Here is a 27,292-nt window from a genome sequence, read left to right as displayed (position 1 = left end):
TGCAGTAAGATTGTACTTTAAGATTATACTTCAACCTATTCTGCAGTTCTACAAAACATTAAATAATATTTCATAATCTGTGATTGTTTTGGGTTTTTTTACATAGTTGCTAAGGTAACATGCTGGAGTTTCTGATTCAGTTTTATTCAGCTGACTGCTTATTACATTTTAAAAATAAAAGACTTATTACATTAAATTGTATTTATTATTTCTATAACCTCTGCAATTCTCCATGGACTTCTGTGTAAAAGACAAAGTCAGTCCAGTGTTTTGGACTACCTTTTCTCAGAGAAGATGATGTAGAGGAAGGTAGGCAGCACTAGACAGTAGTTCATTAAATGTCTTATTGCTCTTCCAAAAGACTCAGATGTTGGGGGAATTTATCATCTGTCAAATTTCCTTTGTTTTGCTAATACATGCTTGTCCTTCCTGCATAATTAGCACAACATTTGGCATCATTTTTGTTGAAATGCTTCCCCTCATCCATGTCTGGACCAGGTACCTCCTATCCCCATCAGGAGAAGCAGCAAGCTCCCCATGGCCGGACCCTGCTGTTCTGTACTGAAGTGTCTCCTGTCTTACTGCATCTCAGGCAAGCTTGGGAAGCATCTCTATTGCATGCCAGGCCAAGTGCAATCAGCTGGAAAGGTTTTGCTGCCTGTGCTTTTCATCCTGCCATTTGTGCCTTCAGTTCCTTATGTTCAAGGGTTTCTGTGCACGCAGCACACTTATTTTAATAATTCATTAATATTTTAAACCACAAACCTCTTGTAATCATAGAATTCCATCATTTATTCAGGAAGTCAAGTGAACATCAAATGTCTACAGAATGTGGTTTCACCACATGTGGGCGATTCTGAAGATGTAATTTTTAGGGTACCTTAGTTTTGAGGCTCAGGAAAGACCTTTCTCACCATTCACTTCAGTAACTCAAACTTGCTGCTTCCATTGAATTGGGAAAATAGTATGAAAGCATGAAGTGCTTATTAAGTTTAATGTTTTCGTTTACCTAGTTTACTGCTTTCCCATCTACCCTTTACTTGCAGAGGACTTAGGATAGAAGCTAAAGGAAGCACACTTATCCTGCTGTTGGCTATTTAGCTTTCATTAAGTAAGTTGGTGCACGGTTCACACTCATTCTCAAAACCAGCCCATCATCTAAAAGTATTTACGTAAGACTCTTTGCATTATATACCAACCTCTGCAACACTAGTATTAACTACTGACACCTGCCAAAGGCTGACTAGTAAGTGCTTTACAGTATCAATTCATCCCAAGCAAAAAGCATGTTTGAGTGCTGCAGTGCTCTTGTTAACACCAATAAGAAGTATCAGAGCTCATATGACACCTAGCAGAAATTAGTACCCACATTCAAAGAAAAGCTTTTGTTATTTTCTGGAGTATTATGTGGACTTTATTGAGATGACTGCATCTGACACCTGCTGTAATATAAAATGCAGCTATAATTAGCCAACTGATGCTCTCCACAGTTTAGGTCGAATCCCTTCTGTGGGAATTATGCTTTAAAATATTCAGAACTCCAAGTGGCTCTCATTACATTTAATTTTTACTTAGAATTAGGTGGTCTAGAAAAAAAATTTAGGATTGTAATAGCCCCCCGCTGAATGCCACACAGCAACGTGAAAACCCATAGATTTTTTTCCAAATAAAAAAATGAGAACAAGCAGACTACACTACAGCCTTCAATTGAAGTCTGGCTTTGCTTAATTGTACTTTTTGCACTCATCAGTCTCTCCTCTTCAGAGCAAGCTACAAAAATTGCCTGAATAGCCAAAGAAAAGTTTCCCACAGTCACTGGTCACAGAAAAACACCATTGTCCTTCCTCACAGTTTGATGGACAACATTTCTATAAATGGGTAGCCAGTCTGTCAATGGTACCCTTGCTGAAAAGGCAAAAGAAGAGAACAGATTCTGCCAATATCTGACAAAGCATGTTAACACATAATCAGGCATTCACTAGTCAGGCAGCTGCCCCTGGGACCTTCATAACACAGGTGCCTTTAAGCCATTTCCTATTCACAGATAAAGGAAACAAGCAGGAGATACCTGGGAAAGGAGCAGTCTATTGTCGCCTGTCAAATGTCCATCTTCTAGGCTGCCTGTATAAAAACAGAAAGAACACAAAAGAAACTTCAGCCTGAATTGCTAAATTATAAAACAGGAAAATACTCTCCAACTCCATAACTTTAATCTTAATTTAAATAATAATTTAAAAGGTTACTAAAGTAGCACCATATCTTATAAGATGTACTGTCTTCATTCTTTTTCCTGCATCAAATTGAGCAAAAGGTCAGTCATGTCCCCAAGGCCAGCAACTAGAATAAAGTCAGCAGTGGCTATCCCTGGACCGTCACCTTCACTCTCTGCAGCTTTGGTACGGTTTGGCCATGACTAATCTGCTCTCTTCTTCACCCAGATGAGATTATTAAATTAATCTTTAAACTGAAGAAACTGGAATTTTCTGAGGGAGCTGTCTAGTGTGAATAAAAGTCGATTAAACTGCAGAAAAGGACTCTTTTTAATATAACTAACTTAGTGAGCCTAACAAATGAGTGACATTTCGTAGTCAATGAAGGCCACTAAGTAAAGTGACCATTTTAGCAGTGAACAGATCATGATAAGGCAACAATTAGCTTTTAAGTAAAGGAAAAGATTTGTATTTTGTGGTGGTGCAAAAGATGTCTATTTCGTACACTCAGCCTATTAAATGCTAAAAACTCTAGTCCCAATCAGGAACTCAGTTTATATTTAAGTAATTTCATTTATTTTTCATGGTAATTTTAGTAGCACTGCCTGTGTGTTTAATGTTAAACACATGAAAAAGCTTTATCTAATTCTATAGAAGTTCTTGATGGAAGCAATTAATGGAAGCAATACCTAGAAAACGGTTTCAGGAGATGCATCACAACTGGAATTGCCCTGATTTTGTTGGGAGGCTCCTGCAGGTAAAGCACCATCTCTGAGAACATAAACTGCTGCAGTGCAGCACCGGACACTTGAAGCAGAAGATGGAATATTGCATGGTACAAACAAATAAGGGTGCCAACTCTTCTGTACACTTCCATACGAAACAGAATTGATGTCTTGCTTTCTCCTCAAGCAACTTTCCCAAAGAGCCCAGTTATAATTTCTCACAATTACAATTCTCTTAGCAGACCTACTCTTTCATACAGGCTCTGTGTGTCTATATATATACATGTATATATATATATATATACATACCTGAAATTTAAACAGGAAAATTTCTAAGCACCTGCAATAAAGTTGTTCAAAAGGAATTCATAGAAATAACGAAATTAAGAGGAAGCCAAGAATTAGTAAGATTAAAGTTAAATCCAGTATGATAAAATGCAAATGAAAAAAAGATTTATGATATCTTTTGTCATTTTTTATTGGTCAGTTTTCAGAGTTCTGTACTATGAGGTCTCTTAGCACTGCCCATACCTGTTCAGCTTAGTTACAGTGACACTTCTCAAATTTTTAGAAGGCTTGCTTTTTCTCTGTTGAATCAGTTTCAGGTCATTATCAAATTTACAACCTAGGCCCAGTCTTGCAAAGGCTTTTACACACAGGCTTAGCCTTATGCACATGAATAGTCCTTTAGAATTCATTAGAATGATTTGTGCACAAAGTAAGCAGGTGCATGATCAGCTTCACTGAAAGTTTGGGACCCAAACTTCATATTGCCTACTAACAAATGCCTCTTCTGCTTTAGAAAAATATTGACAGTGTAAAGACGAGTGTGATTCTTTGTTCATTTACTACAATACAAATAACTTTATAGTTACTTTATATCCAAAAAGGGCATTATGTATTTACTTGTAGAGGAAGTTGAAGAATACTGCAGGCGGTATGAACACAGAGGGAGCATATCCAGAGAAGCTTACAGGATTCAAGTACCTATCTTACTTTGGCATATCCTTAATGCTAATTTGAGGGGCTCAACACAACTATGTAGTACAGGCTCCTAATTTCAACTATTAGTCCACAAATCTCATATCTAAGCTAGATCTGGATCTGTTTTTTGAAGTCTGCCAGGGGGCTGCCAGAATATGGATTGATCAGACCAATTATGATAGATGTGGTCTATTTCATGATAACTGTCTAGCTACTGGAGTATATAAATTTATAAGTTGAAGAGTTGAAGCAGGAGATAAATTTAAATTTAAGCGATATAACTGTTCCACAGGAAAGGCTAATACTGTCATGTTTAGAAAAGAACTTGGCTCCCAGCTAAGATATGTGAAAAGCTTGTACATAGCACAACTGAAGAATCCTATTTAAAATATTCCTAAGCATCCATCACTATTATTTATTTTAAAATAATAGTCAAATTATACTAATAAAGATGCAAGTTACAGCTTTTAAAATCAAGCACTCAGTAATCAAAGAACTCCAATAGTTAAAATTGAAATCCGAAATCAATATGCTATATTTCTGTTTCCCTGTTAAATATAGATTTTCAAGTGTCCTGTTTAACTTGAGTTAAACATATAATATGTACGGCATGTACATATTAATGCAATGGAAAATTATTAATTTTTAGTCTATCTCCAGGTATGAATGCTTAATTTCACAATGCTTGTGTTAAATTACTGACAGTTTGCAAAAAGAGGAAACACTGTGAGCATAGACACCTACTCTGCAAGGCACCTTCTACATTTTCATGTGATAGTCTCACAAGAAAATGACAGAAAGAAGATTTATAATCATATCTTTCAAAGTAGCTAGAGAAGTCTAGAATTTGCAAACACAGAATAATTATAATAATGGTTCACTGACTTCCTAAGAAGAGCTGTTGAGCTAGGACTTGCAGGGGTCAGTTCTCAATCCCAAATTACATTACTGAGCTAAAGGCCTTTGTGCAGAGTCTTGATCATATTGCAGATGGCAGCAAGAAAGGGGGCAGGCAGGTATATAAAATTTAAATATGTTGTAAAATTACTAAACAAAGATGAAAAGAAAAGACCAAAGTAAGGAAGAGCATGAAGCAGTATTAGAAAATCACAAGGGTAAAAAACTCAGAAAAGAAGGGTCACGGGTATATGTGCATGCCAGGATAAGGACACTAAACAGAATGCAGGCAACAGCATCACGAATGCTAGGAATGATCAAATCACTGCAAGTCATAAACATAAGATACTTATAGGTTTGTTGGTTTGCCTTTTTTCTCTAACAGAGAATACATCAGGGCTGTATTTCTGCCAAGACATTTTATACAAATCCCATTTCAATCCTGTCTGAACAGGGCTGTCTAAACTTCGATAAAGTGAAAGAAACATCAAAAGGTCAGCAGAGACATTTGCTTTGAAAGAATGCAGCTCCTATTGGAGAACTAGATTTGCAAGTCAGAGCCTTATCTGATTAAATTAATAAGCACATGACTACATTTTAGGGACTCAGGCTGAGTTTTTTTTCAGCTAGGATAGTGCTTAAAATTAGGCACCACCTTAAGTATCTTGTTGAACCAGGATCTATAAACTTGTTGGAGCGATGCCTTTTCCTGGGTACTTGGGAAGCAACAGAAGTGAAGTGCTCTTAATTCTGAAATTAATGCTTGGAAAAATAAATAAAAGCTTTTATTTTGGAGGGACTTGGTCATTTCCTATTTTAACCCTATTTAACTGTTTAATGAGTAGGATAGTATCAATTTTCTTTTTACAACTGAGATAATTTAGAGCAGCACTGATAATCTGAATATTAGGAAAAACTACATTTACAGCAGTTGGTGTCAAACTGAACCATTTTCCTGGGGCTCTGGGCAGAATTCAGAATATTGTTTTTATCTTTGAAGCTCCAAATTATTTAAGTTTATTTTATTTTTTTTCTGAAGCATTGCCTCTTTTGCCTTTCTCTGTGCTACAGCTGACACAAGCAGAAGTACACAGCATGAGCTTTTCAATTCAGGAAAAAGTCTGCTTATACATTTATTTACACAGCCTCCTTAGTGCAGCACTTCACTCTGGCACAACAAACCTCAATGACTGGTACATTCTGTCAAGCACCCACCTTTCTTCGGGTATTAGGAACAAAATTAAAGTGTGAGATCAGAAATTATGGTACTGTAATATTCAGCAGAAGAAACAGTCCTAGCAATTATGACAGTGATGAACAACGAAGAGAACTTGTGTCATTTTACTGAAGTTTACTGTGATTTTAAATTGTTTAAAAGCACCTAGGATTGGAAAGAGGTGAACATGTTTATAACTTTACAAAAAAAATAAAAAGAAGCAATAGTTCAAAACCAAAAGAAAATAGTTTTCTATTTCAAAATAATTTTACTCCGACCACAATATTTGATATTTAAGAACTTAGTGGATTTTCACTTATATTATTTTTCAAGGTGGTTTCAGTGGGAGAGGGTTTTACATGCCTCAATGATCCATTCAGGGATCAAAGCTGCAGAAGGTTTAATATTATCATGACAACTCTATCCCTGAATGTTGAAAACAACTCCAGATTACTCCCTCCCTTGTTTGTCATATTACTAAAATATCTGGACATTACTGCCAAGTTAGACATATTTAAATCTTCTGATTCCTCTTTCTAAACAAGTATCTCTATCTCTGGCAATCCACTTCTTGCCAGTTTTCTATAAATTTATTCCAAATTACCAGTATCTTTCCAGCAATGAGAGCATCCAATACTTTATTGTTTCACCAGCTTTAGTGAGCATGCCATGTAATTTCCTCTGTCTTTATGGAGGCCTGGATTTACTGTGGCCAGCTTTACTTCCAGAGGCGATTACAAGCACATTTATTTTTACTGTGCACTACATGCAGTGAGCATATAATCATCTTCTGGAACCATTCTGCTCTGGTCTGTCTCTTCCATTAGATATGAAGGTTTAACATCTTTGCCTTAGCTGTATTTGCACTTTTTTCCCCCTCTATGCTCATTTTCTCACATGCTCCAATTTTCCTAATCTCTTAAATCACCTTGGATTATTTCTGTTCTGCTCATGTTTGTTTAATGCATTGCATAATTTAATCTTTGAAACTTCAGATGGTACCAAATTTATTCACCTAGCAGTTGCAACCCAAATTAAGACAGAGCAAGAAGGAAGAAAATCTTTCCCCATATGAATAATTACTGTTTCTCTAAGAGAAGACATTTGCAAACAACAGGAGGAAGGCCAAGATCCAGTTTCTGCTTAGTAAATAAAAGGTGGGCATCTACTTTGTGGTCTTTTGCCTAGTCTTCTTCTAATGATCACTGAATAAATAATAGTGTATCACCCCCACCGTCTCCTGAAATCCTCCACATTCATTAAATCTCCCTTATATTTCCATGTATCTTTCTGATATTTATATGCTTATCTATTTATTTTTCACTGGAAATGTTTTTTACCCCAAAACAAGCCCTGGCTGCAGGTAAAGATAACATGCTCAAAAGCAAAGATCTCAGTTAGGAAAGCTTCATGTACCCATTGCTAAAGTAGGACACATCTGCTTCATCACTCCAGGGAAACTGGATTTTTCTGGACTATCAGGTAGCTGATCACTCATCACCGGAAGTTAAAAATGAGTTCATATGCCTGGACTTGATCTGTCTTTTCAGTTCACTGGGAATTCAGTCAGGACAAACTGTCTCCTCCGGCACTGAGAAGAACAAGCAATGCCAAATTGTTACATCTGTGCTCCATATTCTGCTCCGGCCAGCAGATCACTTATGTGTTAATTCAGTGTTGTAGTGCTGGTGGAGAAGGGGAAAGGGCAATGTATTTTCTTTATTCTTGAAAGCTTCATGATTTGATCCAAATGACATGATTACATTTTGCAGGGTTGCTCCAGCTGCCTGTCCAGAGACAAAACTGCAAGAGGCAAGGCAAGTTGAAACAGCCCTTGATCACAAGCTGGAATTAGTACTGTTCCACAGAAATGTGAAACAAAATTTCACAAATTTTCTTAATTGATTACCTGCATATTCTGTGCATGTGCTCAAAATGTTATTTGACAAAAACTATGTGTTTTCAGGAATTGAGAAAATTTCTATGTTTCAGAGCTTCTAAATCATGAACACATTTTGCTGTAACTATTTCGGAATCCAAAGAATGGTCATCAACTGAATCCAAGCAAATGTCATCTACTTCACCCTAGATGGGATATTATTGCAAAATGCAGATATCCATGAAATATATTTGTAATCATTAACACTGAAGTCCTCTTTGGAACTAATTTTTCTGTGGAACTGAGCAGAGCTTTCTCTGCTTGAGTCTCCTCAAATGTTGTGGGTTGCTGGTGCTGAAAGCCTTGTTTAGTAGCATTTATTTTCACTATATCGAGGTATGTCTTATCTGGAAAGGACCCCCCAAAACATCAGTCAAATAAAGTCATCTGCCTTTCTAATATCTTTATTTTAAAATGTTTTAACATTTGTAAATACAACTGCATTCACCATTTTCCAATGAAATAAAAAAATACTGGGGTAGAGTGTCAGGGAACAGAAAGAAGTACGAAGATCAAAATTAGACTATCAAAAGAAACACCAGGTAGGAAACCTTTATAAGCATTTATACTGTCTTAGGAAAGAAATTTACAAGTAAACTGTCTTACAGGGAATAGAATTTTGCAATCCCCATCAAAAGTACTCTAATAAACCTTGTTGTCTGATTTAAAAACAACCCTGCTGCAACCAGAAGAGTTAAGGTTTTGAACGACACATATGAATGCAAAAAAGTGAAGGCGTAAGCCGAAAGGCGCAGCGGAAACACAGGCGGTGACCGGCGGCCCTGCAGCGAGCGCAGGCCGGAGCCATCCCGGCCGGAGCCATCCCGGCCGGAGCCATCACAGCAGGAGCGATCCCGGCCGGAGCCATCACAGCAGGAGCGATCCCGGCCGGAGCCATCACGGCGGGCGCGCCCGGAGCTGGGGCGCAGCCGAGGCCGCCCGGGAGCCGCCCCTCGGCCCGGGCGGGGCTGGGGAGCTCTGCCATTGGCTGCCGCGCCTGTCCATCAGCGCGGGGGCGGGGCCAGCGCCAGGGGTTCGTCATCGCGGGGCGACGGCGCGGCCTCGGCCTGGCCCGGTGTCATGGCGGCGACGGTGGAGCCCAGCCCGCTCCCGCCCGTCACCCGCACTCCGGAGGTCGACCCTGCGGCCTCCGAGGTAGCCAGCAGCGCCCTGCGCTCTCTGGCTGGGCTGGCGGGGCAGGTGAGTGAGGGGCGGGCGAGGGACGGGCGGGCGAGGGACAGGTCCTGGGCGGAGCGGGGCTGGGCGCCGTGCCCGCCTCACATCACTTCGGTTTGGGGTCCCGCGCAGGGCTGGCTCCTGCTTCTCCTCGGCTGTGGGGCCATTGTGGGCTCCAGGAATAGGATACGCTGCTGGAGAGGGCATAAGTCTGCCACAAACGAGGGAGCTGCCTCGCTTCTGGAGGCTGTTCGCGCCCGCCTGGCTTTTGCCATGGCTGGAGTGGCGGTGCCGGCTCCTTCCCCCTCTCCCTCCGGCCGGGGCACCCTCAGGGTGCGGGGCTGCTGCTGCTGCTTGCCTCCCTCCCACAGCCGGGACCGTGCCTTTGCCTCGCAGTGACGGGACGTCGCGTGTGACTTTGTAGTTTGACGTATGATCTCTTCCATGCGAAAGTGCAATTTGCTTAATTGCTGTATCTTAATTAATTACTCTGAATTGAAAAGCTACGGGAAGCTTACAGTGCGTTAAATCAAAATAAATGATCAGGAGCTTGAAGTTAGCCCTGCCTTGGTAATAACATGCTATGAAACACACACTGTATATAAGGGTCAGAAATTTTAAAGGTGCTCTGCTCTATGGTACTTAAGTTGAAACAACTACATTATGTTTAGTAATGTCTGTGAATTGTGTAACAGATGTTACAGTGGGGGTGGAAGGTCCTTATCAGGAGAAGGTTTTAGGAATAACTTAATTATTGCTATAAATAATTTACAGATTAGTTTTCCACTGTGGAAACGTTTACGAGAAGGCAGTAGAAGCACTCTTACTTCAAGAGTTAGCAGTTTGAAGATTTGGGGCCAGGTGATGAGCAATATCTGCAGGAGCTAGTGTGTCTTAATGGATGTTTGGTACAGAAATGGGTTCTTAGATGCAGAGGCAGTTTAAGAGTAGCTGCTGGCTGATCTGAAATTATTATTTTAGTGTTTCACCTCTCGTCTGTATAGAACTCTTATTATATTTGCTTCTTGCCTCCAGATATGTTAACAATTATCTCTGTTTTCAAACAAAAGGCAACCAAAATTAAAGGCTTGATAATTCGGGCACTTACTTAGAATGTATTAGAATACATCAGAGAAAAGTTGGAACTCTTGTATTTATGAAAAACAGAAAGGAGACTAAGGGGAAACTTTCGTAAGATTTTAACTAGGGTATTCATCACGAGTTTAATTTAATTGCTTCTAAACCTACATTAAAAACTCTTATTTTTCTCTCTTGATTTCAGTTGCTTACTTTTTCTCCATATCTGGCTCTACAACTAGCAAGTCTCTGGAAAGGCCCTGGTGATTTTTAAAAATAACTGGGTGTGCACAGACAGTTGTGAGAGAACTGTTTAAAGTATCTACATCCCCTCAGTAGGGTTACAGTAGCTATGGTGCAGAGTATAATTGTCTTCTTAGGTGTTTGGAGTGTCGTCTTCCCAGGCAGAGACATTTTACTCTCCAATGCCCTGCTTGTATAAGGATCTGGTTGCTCCATCTTAGTTGTTAAAGTCCTTTAATTGGTCAGTTGTGATTCTTTCCAGTTGCTAAGTTGCACACTTGTCTGCCTCAAAAAAACTCAGTGCTTGAGTTTTGACTGATTTAACTGCTGTGTTTTACCCCCTTATGGATTCTAGCAAACTGTCTTGCATTTTTGACTGAAACTACTAATTCCCCGTTTCCCTTTTACAAAGATGACTGAGCAATGTGCCACATTATTAGCAGTCACAGTTTGTGATTCATTATAGTAGTTTAAGTTGGATTTTATACTAGTAAATTGGGCTGTAAGCAGGAATATTTCTGGTAGAGGAATTCTTTTACTGGAGCAATCAATGGCAGTATGTTACCAAGAGAACATCTGAGAATAACAACTCTTAAAACCAATATAGAGCTGATCCTGAAAAGTACTTTAAGATTCAAGTGATAGCCAGTGTTTTCATAAAACAAATTTCAAAGGGCTGAAATTACTTATGATCCTGTAAATTGAATAGGCCACAGCCTATTGTAATCAATCAAAGGCTTTGAAGTCACCAAAACAATGAATTTATGAATCTGTTTGTCACGGTTCTAATATGTAGTAGAATGTGAAAGACTGAGAACTTACTCTATTCTACTAGAAACTTGTTCATGCAGGAGGCATTTATTCTTTGCTTTTATTTAAAGGCAGTGAGTTAAAATATTACTGGCCTCTAAATTATTGTAAGTGAGAAGTTCTCTTGCTTTATGTGCATTGAAGCACCTGGACAGGAGTTATCCATTATGATATGAAGGCACATGTCAACTTATTTTTTAAAAAGGAGGCTTATTAGGAAATTACAGTAGCACTTCTGTTTCATTTGAATTACTTAATCTACACCTTTTTTACCCTGTCAGTAGACTGTAATATGGCATATAGGAGATGTTACTCTAGAAACTTTGGGCAGAAATGTCCTTCAGATGACCACATGCACAGTGGCTTAATTAATTAAAGTAAGTTTTATTCCTACTAAATTCTAAATACATTCCTGATTTTGAAACTTACTCAAGATGTCCTAAAACAGTACTTTTCCTGTGTATGTAGCTTAAGTACTAAACAGGCATAACCATTTGTGTGAAAATTATCTAAAATACATTATATATCTAGTCAGTCTACTCTGCTATGTAATTTGGGAACTAACCCTGAATTTAGCAAGGCTGATCTTTGACTAAAGAAAGAAGGTTCAGGCTTATAGTTCTTTACAAAATTGTGTTAATGCTGGGATTTGAAACTAGCATGGAACAGCTTATCATCCACAGATTTGCCTTCATAGTGATGGAGGCATTCTTGTGTCCAGTTCTCAGTGTTCCCTCATACACTATGTGGTGGCTTCAGGACATGAATGTATATGTATTCTGTGTTCTTGTTTATATTTGATGCTTTTAGAAGTTAAATGTCTTTAGACCATGAGTAAGAGGTCATCTTTGTCATCTTTCTGTTTCCACGCCTACTTTTTTTTTTTTTTTTTTAATGAAGGAGCGAGGAATATGCAGGGATTGACTGACATGGACTCTGTTGATGCCAGCAAAGACAAGCCAGTTTATTACATTGGTTTACTAATGTTTATAGGTCACTACGTTCATACAGAATTTTCCACTTGGACCTCTTTGTCCTGGTCCTCTTTAGAAACACAGTCTTCTGATTATCCTTCTTAAGCTAGTAATGTCCTCGTTCTCTCTTTCCTCAGACTGGTCAGTGTCAGAGTGACCAGACACGATGTCTTCTCTTCTTGCCTTGAGTTTCTCTCTCCCTCGGCTTTCACTGTACCAGGGCCAAGAGGTCGGCAGCACTACTCAGTTCAGCTTCTACAGCTGTCTGGTCTCTGACAGAATAGATGTCCAAAGATGCACATGAATTGGGAAAATATGCATATGAATTGGGAATTTAATGTTGCAAGCAGAGTACCTGTAGGTCCTCTTGATTTCAAACAAGAATTTTATCTGTGTTTAGAATTTGTGGTATCACTTGCAGGATGTTTGGTTGGAGAACAACCTATTTAGCTTTGGAAAGTGATCATCTCTCTTAAGATCTTGAGAAGAGGTTTAGTGTAACAAAAAAGGCAAAGTTGGGTGTATAAAGTATGTTAGCTCATTACAGTTTATTGATAATCATCTTTGTATTAGAAAGTGTATTTTTAGCTTATAGAGGATATATAGTTCTTTTACATAATACTTCAAATTCATTATGGTTTTTTTAGTTGTCTTGGGATTTAAATATTGCAATTCCTTGGCAGTGAGCATAGACTGTTGCTATTGTTCATTTCAATATGTATGCATATACAGGAAAATAGTGTGATTTGAAAATAGGTTTAATAGTGGTGCTGTGTAATCTAGAGTTTGTTAAGCTTTGAGATATTAAAAAATATTTATTTTTATGCACTTATTTTTAATATAAAGCTTTCTTTGGGTTAGCAGCAAGTAAAAATTCAGGAATGTGCCATGGTGTTACATCAAGGTCATACCGGCAGAGGTAGTCCTGCAATCTTGGAAAAAAATACATGAACTTACAGGAGACTGCTACCCTGGCTCGTGTTTCTTCATAGTGCTGGTTCTAGTATCCATTAAAATAAATGATGGTATGAGTGATTGACATGCTTTCAATCAAGAATTAATTAATTAAAGAACTGAATTAATGCAATGAAAGTGTGAAGAGTTAGTAAGGAATTTTTAATTTTAGGATATATTCTACAAATACTAGCTTACTTGGAATATGATAGCTGCTTGGACTATAATTAATCTCAAATCTTTCCCATGTTCTAGTGTAAAATTGGGATGGATCTATATGAGATTGAGTATAATTGTTTTCTTGTAGAAGTCTTGTATACGTTTTTGATGTTAATACAGATAATATAATTTTTATTGTTTGTTTTGCCCTGTTGAAGCTTAATCTCGGAGAGGATATTGTGAAAGTTGTAATCGATTGGAACAAGCTTCAGAGCACATCAGCACTTCAGCCGGCCTTGCTCTTTAGTGCACTTCAGCAGCATATTTTATGTTTACAGGTAAATATTTCATGGGACACATTTGGCTTGACAAAAGTGATCAACAACTAAAAGTAATCTCAACTGTAAAATTCCAGTAATTTTGATCTTACGTTGCTGTGTTCAAGAGAAAGGAATGCAATAGCGTTAAATGCTTGGGATTCCAGTATGCTCCATAGGTACTCACATTTACGGATTTCTCAGATTAGTGGTGGGAATAGCCACTGTAGGTGAGCAGGCTGAATAAATGCAGCCTCATTGATTTCTAGACTTGCATTGTAAATGTGATACATTTCCATCTATGGTGGGTTATAATTAAGCAATAAGACACGGCAGGTGTGTGTCATGCTATGATAATGATTCCATGCGTTGGGTGAGTTTTGAGGCTCATAGAGTGCTTTCAGTGGTTCAAGAAGTGGCATTATCCCAGCATGACACATCCTGGAGTGTCTTACTGCAATTAAATATATTTTCAGCGTAGGTTGTTTTTTTTTTTAAAGAGTAATTTCTTTGACATTAATGTCTCATCTTGCCAAGTAGCCAGTCACCATTACTGTCATTTCTTTTAACTATTTAAAACTTTCCAACCCTGCCAAAAGTAATTTAGTTGCATGGCAAGGAGGGCGAGATGTTTGTCAGCTGGTAACTGTGCAGTGTTTTACCTTGATAGCTCGTATGTACTGAGAGAATGAAAAGAGAAGTGTCTGTATTTTCTTGTCTGTAGGTAAAGGAAAGACCCTTTGTTTTCCAGACATCCACCACATCTTTGGTGTGATCAGCAGAAAGAGAAAATATGCAAGATAAAAGCAAATAAAATTTACAGTCAATGTGTAAGAATGCTGCAAGTAGGAATTTGATTCCATTTCAGAAAATGTGACTGCTAAAAATCATGTTGTCTTTAAAAAAAATTAAGATAATTTGTGGAGAGAAAATAAGCAGTGACATTCAGGCTAGATGAAACTGATGGAAATTAAAAAGAGACAAGGACATACGTATATGTATTGAAGTTTTGATGTTACATTGTACGTAAGGGTTATTGCAGTAAAATAAGCATTTTTCCTGCCACAAATGGCAGTGCCTTTTCTCATTTAATTTCACGACCTAAGTAGATAATCAACCGTGTCAAGCAAAGCATGTGTTCATGATAATGCCTATGTATTTCATGTCTGTGTTCTCATTCACTTGGGCAACTATGGTTTCAAGTGGAGAATGTAGTGCTGATGTGATAAAGTAAAGGCTTTACAGTGTAAGAGCACTGGATTTCTTGTTAAGGAGGAAAAATACTAAGCCTTACTGTTCTGAGTAAGCATTTGAATGACATGTTAATTAAGTGGCATTGATGCCAGCAATTGAAGCTTTGATTTAGGGAGTATGGGCAGGTTTTCACAGAAATTTGGGAGTTTTCCTCTACAAACCTCTAAAAGACACAGGTCAAAAAGGTCAGAATCGTGGTGTGCACAATATTTGGAACTTCTTTTTAATCTTATTACTGTGTTCCATCAGAGGAAGACGTTGTCATTCCCAAAATTATTTCCATTGGTCTGGTTTGGAAACTAATAGTACTTGTTTTCTTGGCTTTGAGACTTTTGGACTTTTATTTTTTTAACCGTAATACACTGTTTTCTTTGTTCAGCCTCTCTTAGAAAAACTCCAGTCATTGATCAAAGAGGAAAATATAGGCCATGTTGAACCTGCAGGTAAAACAGAAAGCCAAACAAGTTCAGAAATTTATGATGGTAATAGTCAGACTGAAGAAAAATATGGAAGTTATGACTCGAGAGATCTGAAGGATGCTCATTTTAATTTTGATCCAGAAGTGGTCCAAATAAAAGCTGGAAAAGCAGAAGTAAGTGACTTATGTGAGTTTAAAAACAGAAAAATGAAAGACCTTTTTAAATTTTAAATTTAAAGAATGACATAGATATATGCCATAATGTTTATTATCTGCAGATTGACAGGCGGATATCAGCCTTCATCGAGAGGAAACAAGCTGAGATCAATGAAAATAATGTCAGGGAATTTTGCAATGTTATTGATTGTAATCAAGGTAACTGGCTAGCCAGACTTTAATCTTCATAGCAATTTAAGTTGTGTGGGTTTTGTTATTGTTTGGTTTTTTGTTTTTTTATTTTTATTTTTATTTTTCAAAAGCACTAACCTATATTTCAAGCAGAACTTTTTTTAAGAGTAACTTTGTTTTAAAATTTAGAACTTGCTTGTGCACTGCAGATGTCAGATAGAAAAATAAATTGCGTAGTCACTGGATGACAATGTTTAATGCATCACATACAGAAAGATTATATCTAGTATTGTGCTAATTTTAAGAACTGCTGTCTTAGATCAGATGATTTTGTAGCTCTTGTTCCCAGTGTTTTAACTAGATGTTCCTCCAAAGTAAATGGAATTGCAATTCAGAAATGTCTTGTGAATTGCATATTCAAATTGAAGTTAATTTAATGCTAGGTAAATTACAAAGAAGTATTTTTTACAATTAATTTGAATTACTAACTACTTGAAATTACTTTTTCTTTTTAACATTGTTCATATTGCAGTACGATTGTCTGTATCTGTAACCAATCTTAAATCCATCTGGCAGACTGGATCCCATTTACAGAATCAGTAACTGTAGCCAAATGCATCTTGGAAGTTAAGACTTTAAAACTTCAAAGTTTATGTTTTTATATACATAAAACTACATAAGTAGTACAGAGATATTTTCTAAGTACCTGTGGACCTATATGTGCATTGTCTGTATGAGGTACTTAAGCTCTTAGAGATCAAAGTTTATTGTTCAGTAAGCTTCTTAGAGAGTTTAACTGTTTGAATGTTAGTTGGAGTGCAAACGACATCTGAAGTTTAGTAGAATATGCCAGATAGTGAAATACTGTTTCTCAAAACTGTAAATTATGTAGAGAATAATTGATAATTAGACCCGTCTCATTGTTCACGCATAATAAATTATGTGTAAAGCTTTGGTGTAATGAATAGAGATTAAAATAGAAACATTAGAAAAAAATTAAGGTAGTCCATACTGTAGCTTTTTATGGTTAAGCAAATGAAAGAAGTCACATGGATCAGAATAAATGCAGAAAGGCTTAGGAAAGAATGCTGATGCGTAAATTAGATAGTTGAAAAATAGGAGAAAAGGACATAAAATCAGAATAACAATGGTAAGCAGGAAAAAGGCTTCTGTACAGGAAGAAGAAAATAAGTTACAGAGAAATGCAGGGAAAAGTAAGAACCAAATAGATTTGGTCCTGATCCAGTGAACTTTGATATACACAGGTGCATACATTTATATGAGTGACTTATCCAGTTAAAAGCTGTAGGTCCATGCAAATGTGTGAAACTATTAATGGGCAAGTGTTTATAGAATGAATTAAGTATTTCTGATTTTTTTTTAAATTGCTTGAAGCATTTTAATTAGATTTGTATAAAGCATCAAAGTTGATGGTGGTTAGAATATTTTCAGCTGTAAATACATAATTTGGACCTCACTTGATATATCATTATTTATTTAGAAAATAGCTGTGCCAGAACAGATGCAATTTTCACACCCTATCCTGGATTTAAAAGTCATATAAAGGGTAAGCAACTCTTTTAATACCCATTTGAGTGTCCAGATATAACAACACTGATAAGGTTTTGATATCAAAACTTCTTATAGGATGCTCAAAAATGCAAACTTAACGTATTTTTCGTCTTCCTTTATATCTTCAAGATTTTAAATCCCCTAACTGATTCACCAAATTAATGGTTAGGCACTAAAGACCAAAACATAATAGCCTATTTTCATTGTATGAAATGAAATGTGGAAAAGATAAAGCAGGACAGAGAAGCTGAGCAATACTTAGTTTTTTTTCTAAGGTGAAGCCATCAATAAGGAATTGACATTAAATAGGATTATCTTCTATTTTTCATTAGTTGGTGCAAGTGTACTGAAATGGAGTATAATTTTGGGACAGTGGAAACTCTAAGACACAGATTTATAAGAAGTGACAAGCTGAGGAATGAGTTTATCACTGCACTATTCTTTGGATAGAAATAAATAATATAGAAATGGATGTCCAACAGAAGTTGTGTATCAAATATTGCTTGTTCATCTCTGTTCTCTAGGTGTATGTTACCCTTCTTTAAAAATAAACAAAATACCCAATATGAGAATGATAGTAACCCATTTTTCAGAGTGGTAATATTCAGTTATCCACTTGATATGGGTCCTAGAAACCAATTAATTACTTTGAATTCTATAATTCAGAATAATATTGTGTGGCACAATAATAAGTATTGAAAGGTATGGTGAGCTAAGGAGGAAATGTGGAAGTGAGTTTGATTTTAGAATCTTTCACAAAGAACCTCTTTCAATAATCACTGTTTTAAACTGAGTGTTAATTTGTTGGTTGGATGGCAGCATAATACAAGAGAAAAGGGAAGTTTGCATTTCGAGGAACAGTTCATAACTGAAATGTGAAAAACACTTAGAAAGGAATTGGAAGTAAAAGCGGCATAAAATAAAGGCAGCATGTGGCACGTGGCCTTCATGAAGAATTGAGTAGGATGGTGTACGTGTGTGTGCGCTGCAGCATCTGGAGCTGCCAGTAGTCTTTAAATCTGCAGTACACTGCAGTAGTTCTGTGAGAAGAACTTAAGAAATTACTCTGATTTAAATAGAAGTGAGCAAAATCTTCTGATGAAGACATGGTTCAGCATGGGTAAAATATAGTCCCAGATGCAGCTGAAGAGTCACTAAATATTTTACCCAAATGACAAAAATTAGAAGTGAAATTCCTTGCTGATACTTGTCTTGGTTCTTCTAGTTGTGTACCTCCCCTCATCTTCATGTATTTATGATGCTTCCTGTAATATTAGGCCTGGCCTCTTTTTTGCATTCACTAAAACTCACATGTACAACTGCTGACACAGATATTAAGGTTTCTGCTGTTTATCAGCAGCTGATGACAAATTCTTGACACTGCCATTCTACATGAATATATGAGTAATTCTTTTACTTTGCATATGTAAAACCCAGAGGTTTTGTTAGGTTTAGTTACTCATGCAAAAAAATAAGAAAATGCTTTTACTTGAACTTTTGATCTTAATGTGTGTGGGACTCTTCATATGCAAGACTTTAGTAAAACTGATTTAATGCAGGTTTTACATATTTCAATATTTTCATTCTTTTAATTAGATCTGCTTTGTGTTTCTTGTGCATATATGTGAAATTCATTTTCTCTTTACCTAGTTTCTAGGGTAGTAAATACATATGGACCTCAGACTAGATCTGAAGGAATGCATGGGTCCAGTCACAAAGCCAGTGTACCCATGCATGATTGTGGAAACCAAGCTGTTGAGGAGAGATTGCAAAATATTGAAGCCCACTTACGATTACAAACAGGTTTGTATGATGTTTCAATTTTTATATTGATGTGCAGTTTTATACTATAGTTATTATTACTGTGGTGAAACTGAGCAAGTCTATAAAAACTGATCCTGTAAATAAAGTGGATAGATGCACTGAAGGGTTTAGTTCACCCCAAGTACAGTTGATCTAGTGTTTAGTGTTTTATGCCCAAAATGGAACCGAGCTTTATGCCCAATTTGAGATGCTGAGTTAGTAAATATACACTTTATGCGGTGGCAAATAAGAGGCACATCAGAACAGGATTTAAAATAATATGGACTATCTGGAGATTGGGGTTCTCCATAGCCACTGGAGTCCTGCCTTGACCCACTGAACAGGAAAAGCTGAGCTTAGAACTAAGGGCTGCTTCATGGACAGCTTGTGGGCTGGTGGCAGAATCAACGCAAAGGATGTCCTGAAACCTTTCCCTAAAGCTGAATGTATCTTGAAATACATTTAGATGTAAAGCTTATTTCCCAGAATGTGGGAAGCTTGTTGTCACTACTTATCTTTAGGCCTGCAAACATGAGTCCATACCTTTCACTAAAGTGCCATAACAATCAGGTTATTAATGTTTTTTAGGTAGTTGCTTTCCTCACCCCAGCCCTAGTTTTCAATAATACGGCACTGAGGCACAATGAGGCACTTGTCAAGGAGGAATTAGTATTTTTCTTGAACATTATTTTCAAAACAGAGCAAAAGCCCAATCTCCATCTAGTAAAGTGAATTTTCTACACGTGACACTGTGGACACACATGATTTTTTTTGTCTTCTGAATACTGAATAGGTGCCAATCCATTATCTTAAAGATATTTGGAACATTGACTAGATTGCTAGATTCCTGTGACTGTGTAGTGGATTAAAGTTCTCTGGCAGCAAGAAGAGTAAGATGTGCATAGGTACTCGAGGTAGCAGTTAGAGCTTGATGTTTAGCTCTGTAGCTGTCTCAAAGATAAGCTGGGTTTTGTGCATAGAAATAGAATTTGGAAGTGTCTGGTCAGCATTAGGGTTACAGTGTGTAGCTTTGGAGTTCATGTGTATCGGAGACAATGATCGGAGGTAGCTAAGGAAGGGTCCTTGCTTCCAGGTTGTGCCTATAATAGGTGATCAAATTTTGTTTGAAGGAATGACATCAGCTACCTGTTCCACCAGTTTTTGCTTCCAGCAATAGTAAGAGTTAATCTTTACTTGCTGGCTGTTTTTTAGAACAGCTTCTAGTGCTACTACTGCTCTTTTCCCTTTACATTAAGGGAAAGCAATATTAAGAGTCATAGGTTAGCCAATCTAATTAGTAGGTGCTGATTGTTGAGTAGAGAGCAGAACTGAAGAGTGAAGGTACCTGCATAATTGTTTCTTTGAAGGGACAAAATAGATGAATGGCAACAAAAACCCCCAAACCCCACATTGGTGCTTATTTTGGTTGTTTGTGGAATAGAACTGTATTGTCTAACAGACCCAGAAATAAAAGGAAATGAGTGTTAAAAAGTAAAAGCTTGCTATGGCCTTGGTTGTCAATACAGTTCAGAACCAAACTATCATTTTAATTGGAATAGCCAGTACTTAGTTGTGATAAACAGTTATTTCATATAGTTTTTTAATTATAGAATACTGTGGAGTGCAAATAAGATGCTTGCTAAGGCTGATCTTTTGATCAGTTCTATTTTTACATGGGGAAAGAGCCCAAGATGCTGTAGTATAGATGAAAACAGCAAAAGGGTTGAGGTGGAATTTTTTTGGTGCTATTGTTTTTCTGGTGTGAGTGGGTTTTGTTGTGGCTTTTTTTGTCAGGGTGGTTCTTCAGTGAGCTTGGGACTTTTTTGGTTGTTTGGTCATTGTTTGGTTTGGGGTTTTTTTCAGACCACTGTTACTCAATTCAATATGCACATTCCCCACTCCTGTTCTCCCATCTATGCAAACACTGTGCTTTGTCAAGCACAATTCATACTTGTCCTCTAACCTCTGATGCTTAGTGGAGATTATTCTGAAAGCAATCTATCTTAGATATCAAAGTTGAATTCATGTGTGGTCTGCCATCCCATCTGCTCTCTCCTAATGCTGGTGTCAGCTTTGAAGTGGCAACGTATCATATATGACCAGTGTATTATAGAATAATCATTAGTTGTTTCAGGGACCTTGACAGACATAATTCAGCCAACTACATGGAGTTGTCCTACTGCTTTCATTGGCTGCAGTGGCTTATTAATCAGGTTTTACCCTGAATCATATTAGTTGTCCTTCCTTTATTAATTATCCTTCCTTTACTATCCATTTATTTTGTTCAGCTACTGGTTGATAGCTAATCTTGAAGAATTCAAATGTCAAACTTACTGTCTTTAGTTAAATAAGTTATTCAAGCACTTTTCCTGATTTCTTTGCATTACTACTGTATTTAGGTGGTCCAGTACCAAGAGACATTTATCAGAGAATTAAGAAGCTTGAAGATAAGATTCTTGAGCTGGAAGGACTGTCTCCTGAATATTTTCAATCTGTAGTAAGAAATTTTCTCACCTTCTTTCATCATATCTAAATGTGTTTGTGCCTTTTGTGGTTGAATCTTTGATGTACAGAGAAAAACTTCGTTGCAGGGTGGACAGTTTTAATAAACAACTCTGGCTTGGTGCAGTGGTTTTATTACATGTGGACCATCTAATCAAGTTCATCTTTACCTAATTTCTCAGTCAAAAGAAGAAAGTATCTGTTGGGGGAAAAAAATTGCTGCCACCCAAGCTTAATTAATCTGTAAGAAAAGTGTCAGAGGGGTTGTATTTCTCCCCCTTTGCCTTAAAATCTGAAGGGCTTCTTCTGTCAAGAAAATTGACCGAAGTTTTGATTTTTGATACAAATAATTAATGGCTTAAAACAGCTGAAATCATTTGGGCTTCTGAACATGATCTGATTGCTAACGATATGTGAATAACTTCCAAATGGATGAGAAAATAAACTGTTTAAAAATTGATTCATGTGATTCTGTGACTTAGTTTTCTTTATTTCTGGTTTTCAGGCAGAGTTCTATCTCTCTCTGAATAGTACACTTCAACCTTCACTCACCAAAGGGTATTAGAACAAAGAGAACATGAGTTGTTGCTGCATTAGGCTCATATTTGACTGTAGAAATTTCTTGTCTGTTATCTTGTTCTTCTTTCCCCATGTGACAATAAGACTATCTCTTTTACTGTTGATTCCATTTTAATTTATATCTTCTCCCTTGAGACCAGCCAAAGAAGTCATTTAATAAAAATCAATAGCAACCGTACACATTTTTGTTTAATTTTTAGAATTTGTGTTGGAGACCAATAAAGTTCTTTATTTGTGAGGCCATGCCTTCAAGTGGCTGAAAACCAGAAGTTAAATCATACACTTTCATACGCTGAAATTTCTATTGAAAATGCTTTAGGATCTCTAGAATGAGGATCAGGGAAAAAATGTGATGGTGGCAATAGTAGTGTTGCACAGTAATTAGCACATTTTAGCCAAAGATTTGCATAAATATTGGTGTGGATATGGGCAAATTTTAGGGACAAAAATATTGACGGTTTCAAAAGCTCAATTCTGTCTGAAGGAAGCTTCAGTTAAATTGATAGTTGTTGACTGCCATGTGTGGAGAAGCTTCAACAGCTTCTGACTGCTCTCCAGTAGTATTTCTCATGATCCAAAGTACTTAATTATAAAAAAAAGGTTTCTTTAATCCATGGAATGGCAGTCAGTTTCTATTCTATAATTTAAAGACTCTTGACAATGTTGTTACAGAATTATTTGTGGTCTTCTGTCAGTGCAATATTAAGTCTGTTTTGATTGTCTTTTCTTCAGAGCTGTTCTGGCAAGAGGAGAAAGGTTCAGTCTCCCCATGTAAGTGCCATTAACTTCTGTTTTTCTTAAGTTCAGGATGTTTTGAGTGGAAGAAGTAGCTGTATCATTATTGGGTAGCTTGCTGCCAAAGAGAGAGGGGAGGAGAGAGAAAGCTAATGGATGTTACAAGGAAATGAGTCTTCTAAGAATATATACTAGGATTTTTACCAGTTAGGAGGATGGTAGAATAAAACAAATCTATTATGCTGTTAGTCAAGCTGATAGCAGCAGGCAATTTCTGTACTCTGATTTGCCCTCTATTAATTCTGGTTTTGGTCTTCTGGTTTTGTGTTGTGGCTTAGTGGTTTTTGTTGATTTAAAAGTTATTTTTCAATTTGTTTTATTGCTTTATGAAAAGACAAAAGTAGAAATGGCTGGCTTGGCAAAGATGTTGCAGAAGGACCCAACAGTACAGCAGATATATTAACCTGTCAGTAAGACCTGCCATTTTCACAGCACCATCACATAAGGGAATGCATTTACCCTGTACCTCTTAGGCCTCAAGAGAGAAGTTACCATTGGTGCAGGTGGGACCGTGGCTGGAACCTTGTCTGCTCCTAACTATCAGCCTTGGAGACAGATGGACTAGGGAGAATGCTTGGAATGGGATATGGGCCATCTGAGGCTTGAGAAAGTAGGCTTGTTTAGGAAAAAAAAACAACTCCTGCATAGGGTGAAATATCTTTATAAAAAGGATGATGGCTAGCTTGTGTAAGAAGACATAAAAAATTGTCAGGTTAAATGGCACAGAGGAGCTTGATGTTGGGCAATAGGAAAAACCTTTCGCTGTAAACCCAAGTTCTGCAAAATCTAGGTAGACTCATCCAGTGTTTTAATATGAAGGAATTTCTTAGTTTTTTTAATGAGCAGACTAAACAAGCATTTAATTGAAGTAGCATAAATATATTGATCCATGATTAGGACTGTCTTTCTTGCAAGTTTACATTCTTTTTCCTTTAAATTTAAATAGGCAAAGACTAGATTCAGACAATTCTGCAGTAGTTCTATCACTTAGTGCAATATGCAGTGACTTCAAGTATCAAGTGATAAGCCACTTCTCTAGCAATTATAAGATGTAAATTATTGTGATTTTTATTTTGTTCTTTTAGCAGAGCTATTCACTGGCTGAACTTGATGAAAAGATCAATGCTATAAAACAGGCATTACTGAGGAAAACAAAAGAAAGCAAGTTCAAGGAGGCTGAGCAGCTTCTTCGATAAAAGTGTTTTCAGAATCCTCGTCATGATTTACACATACCTGAACCATAGACCTGAGTAGTGTTCATCAGAGATGACTAGCAATGAAGACAAAGCATGCATATATGCTTCTTTTGGATGATCTTGAAAGCTTTCTTTCAGAGTAACTTGTTTAAAAGCAGCCTTATTAATGAAATAGTTACTTTTAAATGAAGAATGTTTCAGGAATGTCATTCTGATAATCCGTACCCTTCTGTTATAAAGGAGGACTGCAGCATTGTTTGTATGTGAAAAGTCTTAACCTGCACTCAAAAGCTACATCTCACGTGTAAGTCTTGGTGACTAAGTATTCAAAAGAACTATCTTTTGGATACTGTTTGCACAGACTTGTGAAATTAAATTAAATACTTCCTCAAAAATAAACTGACTTTGGGAAAAAATTGCCATAGTCTTGCAGAATGTATGCTTACCTGTGGGTTTTTTCTGTATTTGTCACTGTTTTCACAGCTGTTAGAAATGCAGAGAACTGCATTTCTGTGTGACAGAAATGTTTATGGAAATCTTATATGTGTAAATAAAAACAACTGTTCTTCACTTCTTCAGTATCTTGTGGGAATTCAAATTTCATAACCTGTTCACAAGCAATGTATTCCAAAAACCTTCCCAGAGGAGATTTTGAGAAGCATGCCAGCAAGGCACCAACTTCCCTTCCATATGCATGCTTACATGACTTTTGAAGCATGGATGCTAGCTTAGAGTCTGACCTTTCACCAGACAGTGAAGTGAGATTGTGTTGTGACTTATAATTTGGTTTTGTTTGCTTGTTTTTTAATAAACCATTTTCTATTTATGTAAGTTCTTGTATTTGCTGTCTATCATTATTTCAGTTTTGAAGAAAAGTAGCTGTGACCGAGAGAGTTTTATGTAAACTGCTCTGCTTACAGCAGTCATATTGTTGATGTCCCTGTATCAGTCTCTGTGACAGGTGTTATGAACAGTACTGACTTGGCACAGCCTTTGAAGAATAGTAGGTGTTTTCTGTGACCTTGTCTTCTTACCCAGAATAACATTTGTTATAGCAGCTGCAGCTAATGTTTCTCTGGAGGTGTACCAGCAGCAATGGGTGAGAAAGCTGCTTGAGCTCTTGTACTGGCTCCAGCAAGGATGACAGTATGATAGTAACCTGTAAGCTGCTGCTTGTCCTTCCAGGAGGAGATCTGAGTGCCTCAGATACAGCAGTGGATATGAAGAGGTACTTTTGCAGTTCAGGATTGTCGTGTGTGTTACGTGTCAATACAGTATCCTATAGAGACAACTTTTGTTGAAGTGAATATGAAGCCTTGCCATTATTGAACATCCTAACAATATTTTATGAGGGATGTTTTGGTGAAGCAGCACAGTGAGCTGCAACTTTCTTACTTCAAGTAGATAAGCTTTACTTCTTTTTTGGTCCTCTGGCCCAGGAGCCAGAGCTCGAAAGAGCACAATGTGGGTATAGTTGCCACACCACACAATTCACACAGTACTTGAAAGAGTGGTAGGAAGTGGCTGTTACAGGGCCAGGAGGAATGGCTGAAGGGATTTACCTTTTATAAAGCAGTAGCCTCCACTTGTATATTGTAATATAAGTACTGGTAGCACATGGTGGCTAAGTCTACTGCATTTGCAGTAGAGGAACTTTTGCAGTATGTAATTTTCTTTGGAAAATTCTGGATTGAAGCCCTAGAAAAAACTACTTGGCAGGTCCTAGGCCTGAAATATTTGTCTAGTATTAAAATTCTGTGTTTGTTTACATAAGAACAAGTGCATATGTGTATATACATAGGAAAAAAAAGTCTGCAGTACTCCTGAGGGGTCAGTTCTTGAAATGAATTGCAAACTGCTGATTTCCTCAAGAGATACTGGTTACAAAGACTGCATTAGCTGTTTCAAAGTGGCTTTTTCTGTAATGAATTGCTGGCTACTTGAAAGATCTCTTACTTTGGAACTCTCCACTTTGTTAAGATGGCAGTAAGGTAGCAGTTAAGGGTTAAAAGCATAGTGAATAGCTAAGGAAACAACACTGCATGTCTTCTGAATGGTAATTTATCAACCCTATATAATTTATCAAATATATGTGGCAGACAAACTTGATAAATGTCATCTGGCGTTCATCTTGCTTTGTTCCTAATCTTTTGCCATTCTTTGGTTTCAAGTTCTTACTTTATTGAATGTTTAATGCCAATGCGCCTGTACTGTAAAAATTCAGGACTGCTCTGAGCTGAATGTTAAACATACTTGCATATTTCAGACGTCTGCCAAACTGTTGGAAGTTTCCCTTCCTCTGCTGTATGACTTTATGTGAAGAGATATAGAGGAACAGGATGCTCTTCTGTGGTTCAGTGCTACTGGTCTTAGCAGTTCATCCTTCCTTGTGTTTTGTCTCCTTGGGTTTTATCTTCTACAACTAATTTCCACTGTCAGGACTGCTTCTGCAGAAAGATGAGCTCTCACCACAGCCCCATAATAAAGTGAATGCAGGTTTGAACTCTTACACCATCCTTTTTCCAGAACTGTAAATTCTGCTGTTCTTCCTCTGCAACTGAAACACTCCAGTGCTTGGTGATAAGTGCAGCTGCAGAAGTTGTAGCCTGAGAGGTAACCAAAGATTAAGCAAAAGCAAAAGAAGTGCTTACTGTCCTGCTGATGTGTCTCAGCACCTAGAGTACTGACTGAGAGAGTAGGGGTGGGCAGTGATGCTGAGAAATCCTCTCAAATGTCTACATGTTGACGGTGAGACAGACTTTAAATAAACAACAAGCCTGTGAGCCTAAATCAATGAAGAATCTGCTCTCTGCTTATTATTTTAATGGCAGTGGAGTTGCTCACAGACTGAGATACCATCCTACATGAAAACCAGAAGAAAAGTTTCTCAAATCACTTGCAAATTAAAGAGTTCTGGACTGACAGGCAGAGACAATGCCTGTTGCTGTACAATAGGTGTTCCTGCCGTGATGCACACAAGTAGAGGTGTCTCTACAAAAGCACTTGTGTTTTGTCACGGGCAAACTCCAGAGAAATAGACTGGTAGAGTCACACCCTTCCATCCCTGAGAGAAATGCAGTAGATGGAAGCTTAGCAAGAGTCAGAGGAACCCTGAACCTCTTGCCATCAGGCAGAAGGAAGGGA

The 27,292-nt window shown here is 37.4% G+C and overlaps 1 protein-coding gene across 6 annotated transcripts in view; it reads left to right on the top strand.

Moving 5' to 3' along the window:
• The window catches only part of MBIP (MAP3K12 binding inhibitory protein 1), a 110,123-nt gene extending 85,144 nt beyond the window's left edge, over positions 1-24,979 (top strand). Inside the window, exons 1-9 of one of the 6 annotated variants that reach the window (XM_014890756.2) lie at positions 8,984-9,171; positions 13,583-13,702; positions 15,315-15,527; positions 15,632-15,728; positions 17,203-17,268; positions 18,924-19,076; positions 21,476-21,573; positions 22,890-22,928; positions 24,041-24,979. In XM_014890756.2, the coding sequence (XP_014746242.1) occupies positions 9,052-9,171; positions 13,583-13,702; positions 15,315-15,527; positions 15,632-15,728; positions 17,203-17,268; positions 18,924-19,076; positions 21,476-21,573; positions 22,890-22,928; positions 24,041-24,148 (1,014 nt within the window). In that variant the 5' untranslated portion in view covers positions 8,984-9,051 and the 3' untranslated portion in view covers positions 24,149-24,979. Of the gene's footprint in view, positions 1-8,983; positions 9,172-13,582; positions 13,703-15,314; positions 15,528-15,631; positions 15,729-17,202; positions 17,269-18,923; positions 19,077-21,475; positions 21,574-22,889; positions 22,929-24,037 lie in introns of those variants that run through there. The other 5 variants (XM_014890748.2, XM_088167301.1, XM_088167298.1 and 2 more) reach the window with 5 other exon arrangements.
• Positions 24,980-27,292: the final 2,313 nt, after the last annotated feature.

This window comes from Sturnus vulgaris, chromosome 6 (genome assembly GCF_052056855.1).
Source record: "Sturnus vulgaris isolate bStuVul1 chromosome 6, bStuVul1.hap1, whole genome shotgun sequence".
Classification (NCBI taxonomy): Eukaryota; Metazoa; Chordata; class Aves; order Passeriformes; family Sturnidae; genus Sturnus; species Sturnus vulgaris.
Note: the sequence above shows the minus strand (reverse complement) of the source record. Positions and strands in the feature narration are given on the sequence as shown.